This window comes from Haemorhous mexicanus, chromosome 4 (genome assembly GCF_027477595.1).
Source record: "Haemorhous mexicanus isolate bHaeMex1 chromosome 4, bHaeMex1.pri, whole genome shotgun sequence".
NCBI classification, from domain to species: Eukaryota; Metazoa; Chordata; class Aves; order Passeriformes; family Fringillidae; genus Haemorhous; species Haemorhous mexicanus.
The window spans coordinates 17,207,014-17,219,753 of record NC_082344.1 but is presented as its reverse complement, the minus strand read 5'-3'; the positions used below and the strand labels follow the sequence as shown (position 1 = coordinate 17,219,753).

At 43.0% G+C, this 12,740-nt stretch overlaps 1 protein-coding gene across 1 annotated transcript in view; it reads right to left on the bottom strand.

Annotated features, from left to right (window-relative positions):
• CDS1 (CDP-diacylglycerol synthase 1) overlaps positions 1–12,314 on the bottom strand; it is a 30,265-nt gene extending 17,951 nt beyond the window's left edge. The window contains exons 1-3 of the mRNA XM_059843927.1: positions 11,965–12,314; positions 3,762–3,889; positions 691–787 (exon numbers count right to left, since the gene is read on the bottom strand). Coding sequence (XP_059699910.1) covers positions 691–787; positions 3,762–3,889; positions 11,965–12,048 — 309 coding nt within the window. The 5' untranslated portion in view covers positions 12,049–12,314. The remainder of the gene's footprint in view (positions 1–690; positions 788–3,761; positions 3,890–11,964) is intronic.
• Positions 12,315–12,740: the final 426 nt, after the last annotated feature.

Genomic DNA, 12,740 nt, shown 5'->3' with positions numbered 1-12,740 from the left:
GAAGCAGTAAAGGCTGAGCTGCTATGTAGCATGTATGAAGAATATTATAACCTTTTTTATTGTTATCCTCATCACTATTTCACTTCATGACCTAAAAATGCACTTTGTCTGTACCTCAGAAAGGAATCTAGTTCCAAATTACAGATAAATGCAAGGTCACAATGAAGCCTCATAGATAAATATGGAATTAAAGGAGCATGTCTAAGGAAAGCCTTTCAGTGCCAGTTGAAGTCAGGAGGCCAGGGCTGCCTGATTTCCTTAGCCTCAAAATTGCACCCATCTTAATTTTTTGGTTTTAGATTTTTTCTGTTGTTAGTGGGTCTGGATTTTCCTTTGAATTTGTTTTGGTCTGATTTTTATTTTTTTGCTTTTCTAAACAAACATGCAACAGTAGGTGATACAAACCAGTCAATGAAATGGATGACAGTAGTTAAGCTAGGCAACAGTAATTCAACTTCTTGAAGCTACTTTAATTCCTAAAAAAAAATAAAAATTACAGTATATAAGAAGTCCTTCTCCTGTATGGTCCAGTTTTGAATCCCTCAAGTGTTTTTCAGAAGTATTTACATTTACAGAAATAAAAGAAAATTGCTCTGAATTGTCCATGCAGTTTCCTTCTTTCAGCTCAGGCATGATGAATTAAGAGATCAAATAACTCTTGCACAGAAGAATGCATTTAAATAAACTTACCAGAAGCATCAGCATAAATGATCCCAGATATATAATCAGAAAAAAACCAGAAATCATTGCTAGGGAGAGAATTCCACGAATCCACCAATTTTTCCACCTATTAAAAAAAAAAAAAAAAAAGCGCAGCAAGAGCAGTTATAAATGAAAATGAATTCCACTTCCTCTGCTAACTAGAGATTAAACTGTATTAGAAACAGTGGGAAAAGCAGAACTTTTTGAGTTTAATCAATGCATAGCAAGAAACACAGAATCAAGCAACTATCCTACTGAACAGGATACACAATAAAAGAAATTAAAGTTCGACACCTTTCTTCTTCCCACGTGCTGCCTCAACCCTGCCAAATGTCATTTGCAATGAATTGGTACAGCCCCATATTGAAGCTGCTGTGAAAATACATCAGGACCTTCACGTCAGCTGCCAAGGCTGGCACATGAAAGAAAGGCTGCCAGGTAAAAAGCAAATGATTCCTTGAGGAATAACAGACACACAACAGAATCTCCAAACAAAACCTCCTTTCTACAGCAAAGTAGCTCTTTTGCCAGGTAGAGGGTTATGTATTGGAAGCAGTCCTGTGCTCCTGTGAGCACTGGAACCAGGACAGGAGAATATGTGACAGTTGGGTGTTGATGGCTCAAACTAGCTGTACTCTTTTGACCTTGTAGATCTTGGCAGCAGCTAGTGGCTACCTAAGGAAAACAGGATAAAAATTTCTGTTACTCCAGAGTCATAGAATCATTTGAGCCGGAAAAACATTTAAGATCATCGAGTCCAACTGTTAGCCTAGCCCTGCCAAGTCCACCACTAAATCGTGTCCCTGACTGCCACATCTACACATCTTTTAATACCTCCAGGGATGGTGACAGTACCAGTTCCCCAGGCAGCTTGTTCCAATGCTTGACCTTTTTCCTAAATTAAACCTCTCCAAAGATTTAACTCCAAACCTCTTTCCTAAATTAAATTTTTGTAACATGAAACCTAAATGTCCTTTGGCACAATTTGAGGCCATTTCCTCTAAAAGTCCGCTGAAGCAACTAATCACAAGCTACTGCTAAACACAAAGCCCCCGCTATAGCCTGAAGACATTCTTCCTAATGTTTTGCTTTGCATTAGTCTTGTGCTTCGCTGCTTCATCAGGAGATACACCTGGTTCAGTGTTAGTTTCAAATCAGACTCTGGTTCCAATGTAAACTTCAATAACTTGATTTTCTAGAATGTGACTCATTGACAGGTTAACGACAGCTACAGCCACTAATTGGATTTGCCTTAAGTATCAGAATAGAGGCAGAAGAGGCTTTATCACATGTTTTATGCTGCTCTATGATGTGGGATACACAGTAGCAGCTTGGCCCTGGTGGCATATCCATAGTGCGCAAACCTCATCCAGAAGAATTCAGCTTCCTTTATGAGTAATGTTAAAATACCACATGTTATCTTGAGGGTGTTGGCAAGCACAGCATTGGAAAGACAACTTCAGTAAGACAAGAACTCCAGAATTTAGGAAGCTACCTGGCAAGTTTATTGTATCCTAACTCTCTGCTAGAAAGGTATAGATACTATTTCTTTCAAAGGTCAAATACAAGGAGAATCCATATTTCTAAAAGTTACAGTGCAACCCATCCATGCTGCACATGATGAACAACGACTCTGGTGGGATTACTGGCTACTGAACTGGCAGATAAATTCTTGGTGCTTTATGAATGCCAGAGTTGAAATTAACTTTCCAGTCAAAGCACCCTTTGTACACTTTGGTGCAAACACTCCAATAGAGAATTTCAAGCCCATGAAACAGGAAAGGTTTCAACTGCGCCTCTTAGTTGCAGGCTTTGAGGAATCACCATGCCCTTTGGAACAAGTCTGATTTGGAGACCTAAGACTTCCACATTTAACACAATGACAGAACTCTGAAACAGACACTCCTTGCAGTGTGATGGTAATAGAGATTATCACATTCTGCTCACAGCTGGCACAGTTAAGAAACAGGCTTTTAAGAACCTGAAACATTACATCTGCTTGTAGCTCATGGACATAACAGAAACGGACAACAGATTAGAAAATGAGCAAGGCAAAAAACTCATTTCACAGTGCTATTGGAGATATCTGCTGGAGACCAGTTTTTTTACAAGGATTTGGAAGGTTTTAATTAGAGTCTGCATTAGAGAGCCTTCTTCCAACTCTTGCAAGACCTAAGTTGCTTCTAAAATATACACTGTATTTTACTTGATTTGTTATATTGAGCATAACATATATATGACACCTATATTTATTTTAGTAGTAGTTTTTTAGTATCTATCACCTAAATGCTCTTTCACTGCGTCAGTGAAAAAACCATGATGCAACTTGCTTTCCCCAAAAGCGTTTGACTGAGCAGGTGTTGTAAAGGGACTGCATAAAAATTATACAAGGAACTTTATCCGACAGCCTTCATGAATAGGCAGGTCCACACAACTATCTACGTGTAGGTGTTTATCAGTACACATACACATCCCCTCACATTTGTTGGCCATCAAGATCCTGGGAAGATGGAGGGAGAAACTTAAGTTTTAAAAGAAACAGCAGGAAAATTAGAAAGCATTGCTTTAAAAAGTATGGACATATCAGCTATGATGTATTTAACTGTACAGCAAATTATTTAGAAGTGGAAATATCACAAAAATCTAACAAACCTTATTTTGAGAATTTACACATCTTTTCATTCATAAACCAATCCCCCTCTCAATCTTGGAGGTAGGATATCAGGTTATTACAACCTCCAGAAATAATCATTGTGTAATTCAAGTTCTTTAGGCTGTGTTATTGCAATGCTCAGACTCAGTAGGCATTTGTGTAAACTGTGTTTACTTAGAAAAGCATGCAATGGGTAAACACAGGTGTATGCAAAAAATATTCCACTGAAGGGACTATCAAAGCATAAATAGATCAGTAATATCCAGCAACAATTTCTCCTTGAAATTTTCACATCTACCATATAAAACTCAAAACTGCAGTACAATTTGTAAGACTTAAAACTGCAACATAATCTGTATGACTTTTAGCCACCAGCTGTTAAATTTGAGATCTTCTTTCACTGTACCTGGCAGATAAGCCTGATAAAGCCCTCTTGAGGATTTCTGGAGTGCTGTCTGTTGGTGGAGGAACATCAGGAATATCCGAATCACTTCTAAGGTCCAACTCACGAAGTCTTTCTTCCAAATCCACTTCCTATCACAAAAAGAAAAATAAAAACTACCAGAAATCTCAAAACAAAATGAAAGATTATCAGATATTTGGTCAGAAAACAGTACTCTGAGTCAAACATTACTTTAGGAACTGATGATATCTGCATTACCTTCTAAAAGACAACAATGGTGTACTAGTGAAACTGTAGACGCTATAGGAGATAAATGTATGCCAATTAATGTTTATAGGAAGGCCTATACTTGGATGTTGCAACATTACCTGCTGTACTCCAGAAACTTCCCATTCTAGGCATCACTTTTTCATGGATATACATTTCTAGAAATACCCCAGCTGACATAGAAGACTGGAGTTTGCCAGAAATCCCCAAGCCTCTAACACATTCCCTCTACATCTCAAACTACCCTTCTATGGAATAAGCTGAAGGTGAAATGTCACATTAAGAAGAAACAATAGAAAATGTAATGCATGAAAAAACAGTCCCTTTATACAATGAGAAGAGGTTGCTGGCAGTTTTATACATGGTACTTTGAAATCTCAGGCTTGAAAAGAACAATCCAAAACCAAACCGAGGTGACCAAGTATCCCAAGGACAGAGTTATAACTCAAAATAATTTTGTGTATGACTGCAACACTATAATTCTTTCTCCACTGTTCACTGAGGACTGCTAGAGAAGACGTCATTTAGACAGACTGTGTGTCTAACCCAAATGCAAAACAGGCATTTGGTGACAACGTACAAATTTTGCTGACAAGGTACAAATTGTCACCAACTCTCAGAGCCCAACATCAGGACTATTTTTCCCTCAGTTAAAGCCAACACGAAGGGTGACTTCAGTCATTCTAAAGTTGCAAACACCACAGCTCCAGGGAGCTGGAAATCTGCACTCAGCCCTGGCACAGCTGTAATGCAGAGAGCAATCTCTAGCTCAGTGTCTGGCTCTTTTGAGACCTGAACTTCCTGACCTCCCTGACTCGCCTCACCTTCTTACAATCTCCAACAGCTTCCAGCCTGCCCTGGTGCCTCAAGATCATCAGCTCTTAACAGTTCTGGAGACTGTTAAGTAACTGTACTTTAAAACTTTCTTCTCCACTGCTATATGCTATTTATCCATCTCCCTCTCTTTCCAACTTCCTCATCTCAGTTCTTTCTCCTTATTTCCATTCTCCTCCATTCCCATTTAGTAGAAATTTCTGCTTTTCTTTCCTACTCTTCCATAACAATATTACTTTCTTCCCTTGTTCTGAGTATTTTTGTCACTTTTTCTAAGCCAGCAGAGGCATATCCTCTCTTCTGCCCCCACTACAAGACACCACAGAATTTAGGCACTTAGACCCTCAGTCATCCCACCCAAGCCCAGCTTGGTTACTCTGTTGATAATCCATGGCCTTTTCCCTGCAGCTGCACTTCGGTGTAACCTCTGTCCCAGTGCCTGGCCTCTGCAAACGACACGAGGCAGAAAATAAAGTTTTATAAAGCTGGTTGCCCAAAGGCAAGGGCCCAGCCCACATCTCGGGGTTGGGCAGAGGAGGCCGTGGAGGGGCCAGGGGTCAGGAGCTGACCAGGGTGCTGCAGGCAGTCTCCAACCTCAGACCCTCCCCAGGCTCTCCAGGGACACTGATCAGAGGAAAAACACCATCCTTTCCATTAAGACAGTGCTTTTAAAATTTCAGAACCTGAGACAGTGTGCTGGCACTACACCCATGCACAAGGCAAGTGGGTAGGTACATCCTCTCTTTTTTTAAGTTAGGCCTGGGTTTTTCTCATTCACTTGATGTACCACATACATGCCCAAGTTGAAATCATCAATTTTACACCATTTACTTCTTTCAAAAAGGTCATAAATGTTTCCCCAGACCGTGAAACTCCTCAGCTGAATAATTAGGCAGACTCTGCCTATAATTGATATGAGTAACAAGAGCAAATAAGCTCTGGTCCAGACTTCAGAAAGTCTGTAGAACACCTGAAAAAGCACATAAATAAATTTAAAAAATCACCACACTCACAACCCTGCTATTCAGAGATATTTCTCACAGTGTTGTACTACAGCCTAGGAAGTCACCTATAGATGCAATTGAGGGGATCACAGCTCTCTCCAAAAGCCATGTTTCAACTCCTGTGACCTGTTCTGGAGTGCAGCAAGCTGTCTGTACAGTCCTAGAAGACACTACTCACTGCACAGATGACAGGCAGTAATCCTAGCCCTAAGACCATGACTTAGCGTCTTTAATATTAATCCCTGCTTGCAGATGGCAGAGATGTTCTCTCTTCTAAGCACTCAGAACTAAGAATATCCCCAAACTTTTTTATTCCTCTTTGGTGTTGCAGAAAACAATTATGTTTAAACAATTTTAAAAAATCATACTTAGTTTTGTCCCTCTGATCTTTAACACACAATTATCACTTATAAGCACCTCATTATCAGCAATACTTTAAATTTGCTACTTCTAACATCTGAATACACAAATGCACAGCTTTCTTCAGAGTATATAACCAGCTGGAAGAAGGGGCCTGGGTTTATCTGATGTGATTTTCAGCAGCTCATGGGAGTTTGGCTGGTGCCAGCTGCAAGTTGCCTAGAACCTGGTGCATTTTTTTGCCTTATATTACTAAAATAACCGGGGGGAATCAACACCTCAACTATCTTCAACTTCCCTGTGCAACATACCTCAAAAATTACCATGAATTCTTTATTTTCCAGTTACTGCTATCACAGCCACAACAATTTCCTGAATGAGGCATTTAATTTGCAAACTCAGGAGCCAAAGAGGACATAGTTCACTAAAAGCTAGTTAATTGTCTTCTGCATCATTAAGTGCTTAGAGCCCCATCACTGGGGGACAAGACTTCCTTGCTAATAATTTTCTAAATTATTTTGTGTGATTGATTACAAACATTCCAGTTTATAGCCACAAATAACAACAACCATTATGGAAGGAAACACTAAGTTAATCACTGTAAAAGCACTCAAATAAAAAAAAAAAACATCAATCAAGAGCCTTGCTACTGCAGCTTGACCTTGTAGAAACAGTTCTGGAGTTCAGCACAAACCTAAGTAGCCTTTCCTTCTCCAGCTCTTCAGATTTGAGATGTGGCCAAGCTTAGTACACAGTAACATCAAGGACCTGTGAAGGTCCGTGGGAAATGCCATGGGTTTCACACTGTGAGCAGGTATTTAGGAGGTTTACAAAGGTTAATTGAGCACTTAGGACAGCACAGGTTGTACTGTCCTAAGTGCCTAGGAAACCTTTCAACCCCACTACAAATTAAGTGTTTTATCCAAAGTGTTTGGATTTTTTCCTAGAGTTTTCAAACTGCTGGTGACAGGACTGTTAATTTATATACAGAGAGTGTGCCACTCCCACGTGCTTGATTCACACAGAAAGAGTCTGTAAGGGGTAGATAGTTCAAGTTTAGCATTCTTAAAAGACAAGACTTTCATCCTTGTGCTAAATCTTCTCTACAAGACCACAAATACTTGGCCATACAAAGGGGGAAACTCAGCCAGTCAAGAGCTTGAGCCTCTATACCAGGAATTCAGAACATGTGACATCTTGCCATAAACTAGGTTTCCATGTGGATTTCTGTTTGCCCACTATTTTGCAACAGCTTATGAAATACAGCCATGTGTCATGGAGAGAAAAATGGACCTCTCCATCTTTCATCATCTAAAAGGCCACACATCTGAACTGCTGTTTTGTACCACATGCCCTCCACTACAATTAATACATGCCAAGCAAACCACGCACCAGAATTATTCTGGTTACAAAGGCACTTGCAATGTTCCTCTTGTATGACATTTTCCCAGGACACCATAAGGAGCTCCTAAGTAGACAGCAAATATGTTCTTCTTTGAGAATGTAACATCCTCATGAAGAGCAACTGAAAAAATAAAGCCACTGTCCAACAATTTATGAGAAAAAGTTAATGAGCAAAATAATTTAGTTATTATCATTTTGTAAGTCTAGGTGTTACTCGAAGTATGTTTTCTTCTCTATCTTTGATCTTTCTGCAGTCTCTCTCAAGTTCCATAGTAAAGTCAAAAGGTTAGTTAGAACACATTGTAGAGTATTTAATTAGCTGTACCTTGAAACCTTCTTCTGAAGCCAAGATATCAAAGTATCAGAAGATCCTGAATAATGAAGCCTTTTTTTCCAAACTATTAAACCTGTCATATGCAGAAACACAGGCGAGAAACCTGCACACACTGAATCAATGACTGGAAACTACCGACCCTTCACTCTCTGCATTAGTACTAAATCACCACCATTTCCAAGAAAACAGATGCTTGGAAATAGTCTGCCCTGATAATTATTACCATGCTTGTAGCAGAAAGCATAGTGGTTAGACTTCTCTATGAAAATTAAAGTGATCCATTTTTGGGGTACTCCAAGAGAAATAATCCCAATGAAGTAACTAAGTGATTCATGGCAGACAGATAGGCTATACTGCAATTAGGAATTTCATTTATCTCCCAGCAGGTTTCTGAGGTTTTGGACATCAAAGATCTAAGCGCCAAACTGAACTTCACAGGTCTGAGCAACTTATCTGGCAATTGATTCCCTGGAAGAGCTGTCCCATGGAACAGAAACAGCTCTTTCAATACCACAAGAGAAACAACATTCAGTGATTCCAAGCTTCTTGTAGTTATAAATGATTAACAGCCAGCAATGCAATATGATCACAATTCCCCCTCCCTGTCCTACTGTGACAACTCTGTACAGTACAAAGAAGAATAACTGTATGATTTCTTCCAGGATATGCTAATTTTTTGGAAGCATTTGAAAGCACTGTCCCTTGCTTTTTAGGAAAGAAAGCAAACAATTGAAATTTTAAAAGAATCATGAACACATGAAGATCAGCATCTGAATGTCAAGTCATTCCTCTTTCTCCCAATGCTCACAGAGTATTTATGAAGGTACTTTGACCAGACCTTCTTAGGAAAAGAGCAGCCAGGGCAAGGAGCAGGAAGTAAGAAAGTGACAACCAAAAAATCACTCCTGTATGCCACAGGACAATACAAAGAAAACAACCAACTCGTGAAATTGCAGGGCCCTACATGGCAAAGGCATGTTCACAGCAATTTTGCAAAATGTCACCAGCTCAACAAGCTAGTGCGCAACTGGAGGTGCTAAGACTTGCAGAGCTTGGGAACTTCGAGAAGCTTTCACAAAGGGTATATCATATTCCTTCATACAAAGCCAAGGAATTTAACTTTCCTTTGAAACTACATCAATACAGAAATAGCTACCAGTTGTTTCAAATTAGGGACAAAAAGGCATGCAAATGAGGAAGAAAATCCCCAACAGCTTCACTTAAATTCAGTGGGAAATGAGCACCTATGGACATGGTAATTGTAACATGAAAAGTACCAGACAGCACGCTGAAAACAGGGCTCAAAGTAGAATACAGAAAAACTTTCAAATGCATTTAGTGTTTCTGGAGTTCTTCAATAAACACAGAGGTCTTTTCTACTTGGACAAAAGAAGGTGCATGTTGCCTTTATATATATGGAAGGCTTGGTTTGGGCCAACAAGAGCAGAAGCAGAATGAAGCACATACAATCCAAAGAAACAAGTTTTCTCTTTCATGATGAAGGGGATGATGTTTCTGAGCTGCATTCTAGAAAGCAGTGCAAACCCACTGCATCATGGCTATCCTGAGTAGCTATCAGCCAAAGAACCAGTTTTGAGTCCAAATACAGGACCACCAAACCAAAAAGGTCATCTCAAAATAGCCAGAGGACAATAAAAGTATCCACTTGCTGTAAAGTACAGGTAAGAGATAGAGCACAGTGATAATCATCTAGGAAGCTGTATAATGTGACACCTGTGAATCCTGATGACCAGATGCTACTCATCAAATCACCTACAGCAGACATTATGTGTGTGCTCATATTAAAAACAGAGTCCCAAACTGTGACCCACTGTACAGTACAAAATCAGTACAAAATACTGGTTTATCTCTGCAGTTACCAATGGCACTAAAGCCAGCTTCATAAGTAAAATCAATCCTTACTGTCACTTGTTAGCCACGACAAGGGTCACCAGTGCTGGGCACATTGCAGATAGGTTAAACAACTACAGTGGGAACACAGAGGGTCCCACAAATAACCCATGAGAAAGTCTCTTGTGCAGTGGAAAAGGCTTTTCATATCTGTTGTTCAAGTGAACATAAATGTATTCACATTGAAATCCATGTCCTATAACCAGCATCCTGGCTGCATACACAGCACCAGCCTCAGAGCAGATGATGTCTGCTCAACATCATCCAAAATGGGATGAAGCACTAAGCTGTCAAGTTGCTGGAGTAAAACCACAGTAGGCCTGTAAGTAAGAACCGCATTTTCCTCTCTGAAAATCACACAGGTAAACCAAGATTAGAGGCACCCTTTGGAGGTCTGAGTAGCAGAGGCTTTGAATGGCAAGAATTCTTTCAAGGCAGCTCGCTGCACACCTCAGAAATAAACTTAGGCTGCAAAATAAAGCAAACCAGAGTATCTCCACAGAAAATCAGCTTTTGGAGCACACTGTGATGAGAAATCATGTTTAAAAGTTAATTCTCATCTACAGAGAAATAATATGCACAGCTATAGTCTAAACACTACCTTATGTGATCACAGCTCTCAATGTAGGACAGCACTACAAATTTGCAAAATTCATCGGCTTTGAATTAAAGCAACCAAAGCATGGAATAAAAAGTCTTGAGTTTTACTTTCCAGTTCCTTGCCACAATGCCTAAGGCAGGCTACACACTCTGCAACATCGACATCCATGCAAGTTTAAGCAGTTACTGATTCAAGTAAAAACACACATACTGCTACCTCAATTTAGCCATTAGAAAGCCTTTTTTTAAACTTTAATTCCTGTTACCTAAATGAGACCTTCTCTTTCATTTTATTCAGACAATTAGCAACTGTAATGTGGTGATGTGCTTAGCTTTTGTAGAGATAAGCCTTAACTCCACAGCAAACAAAAGAACAGCACTGTGGCTGTTTTGCCACTGTAATGAACCTGATGCATAGACTAAGTATTTCAAAAACCTCCTGCCTTAGCAGAAATGTCATACTGTAAGTCTTTTCCAGGCCAGAGGTGAATGCCTATCACTTAACAGGCCATAAAGCAGAAAGAGTTGCTGAGGAAATGCTGACACAGCCTTTAAATGGAGCAGATCACTGTTCTGAGTTAGTTCCAGGGCTACTAGACTGGCCCAAGCACACTGAAGCGTGCTCTTTGCCTGGGCCAGTGTCCCAGTTTTCTCCGGGATAGAGTTAATTTTCTTCCTAATAGCTGCTACAGTGCTATGTTTTGGATTTCGCAGGAGAATAATGTTGATAACACACTGATGTGTTGGCTTCGCTGAGCACTACCTAGCCCAAGTCAAGGACTTTTCTGCTTCCTGTGCTCCGCCAGTGAGGGAGGTGCACAAGAAGCCAGGAAGGGCCAGAACAGTCGATCTGACCTGGCCAAAGGCTCTCCTGGGGGGTATTGGCTGAGAAAGGCTGATTGCTGCTCGTTGTTGGGCAGGTGGTGAAGCAATTGTATTCTGCACCACTTGCACTTCCTTGGGTTTTATATGCCTTTTTGTCATCTCCTTTTTCATTAATGTTACTATTTCATTTCAATTATTAAACTGTTCTTATCTCAATCAGCTGGTATTACCTTTTTTCCCGACTCTCCTCCCCATCCCACCGGGCGGGGGGGAATGAGGGGTGTGAGGGAGTGGCCGGGTGGTGCTCAGCAGCGGCTGAGGTTACACCACGCCATCAGCTCCCCAGTCAAGAGGTGACACGCAGCTACGGCGCTGAGCTTTCGCTGCGGGCCCGGAGAGAGCCTGGCCGCTCCCATTTCGGTCTCGCCACGGGGGAATGGCAACGGGGTAAAACACGCGCGGGCACACAACCCCTAACTTGGTACCTGTCCCTCTCTCTACTCCCGCCACCCGAGAGCGCGGTTGCGTTACAGTCCGGGAGGGACCCTGATGCCGGGGCCAGGAGCGCAGCGCGGACCCCCATGGGCGGCGTGGTCCGGGCCCGTGGGGGGAGGCAGCGCTGTCCCCCTGCCCCAAAAGCCGCCGCCGCCGCCCCTGCGCGTCCTACCTTGTCGCTACTCGCCTCCTCCGCCTCCTCCTCCTCTTCCTCCTCCGGCTCTGTAGCCGCCCTCCGCCGCCGCCGCGCCGACATCGCGCCGCGGGAGCGCAGCGCTCACTCGGCGGGGAGCGGGCGCAGGCGGGGCCGCGATCGGGACGGGGAGAGCGCGGAGGCCGCGCCGCGGAGCCCGCCCGCCGGCTCTCCTTCCTCCTCCTCCTCCTGTTCGGAACCCGGTGCTGTCTCCACCACCAGGGAGGCGGCGCTCCAGCTGCGGACACCGCCGCAACTCAGGGGCACGGCCGGACCCGGCGTCCCGGGAGCGGAGAAGCACCCGCGTCGCCGCGGCTGGGGCGGAGTGGGCGGGCGGTGTCGCTCAGGTGCGCCCTGCGCTCCGCCCCCGCCGCCGGCACCGCCTCCGGGGGGCGGGGAGTGACCGGGCCGGTCCGCCGGGCTCCCGGCCCCACGCATGCAGTCAGCCCGCGGCCGGACGGCTGTGGCGGTGGGCACTCGCAAAGCGCCTAACCCAGGCGTGGAGCTCCAGGTTGCTCTCTCCTGGATGCCAGAATGGCCGCGGAACGCTGCGTGCCTGCAGCCCGCCGGTGGAATCCCCCGGGAGCCTGGCACAGGCATCTCCAGGCAGCCCCGGTGTCAACTTCGTATCAGCGCCCGCGGGCGCCCGTGCTGCAGCCCGCGCGGGTGTCTGTAGAGTGCTTTGTTTCCTTCTGGGATGCTCATGCCCGCCTGCTCAAAGTCGAGAAAAGCGCTCTGCAAGACCAGCTACACGT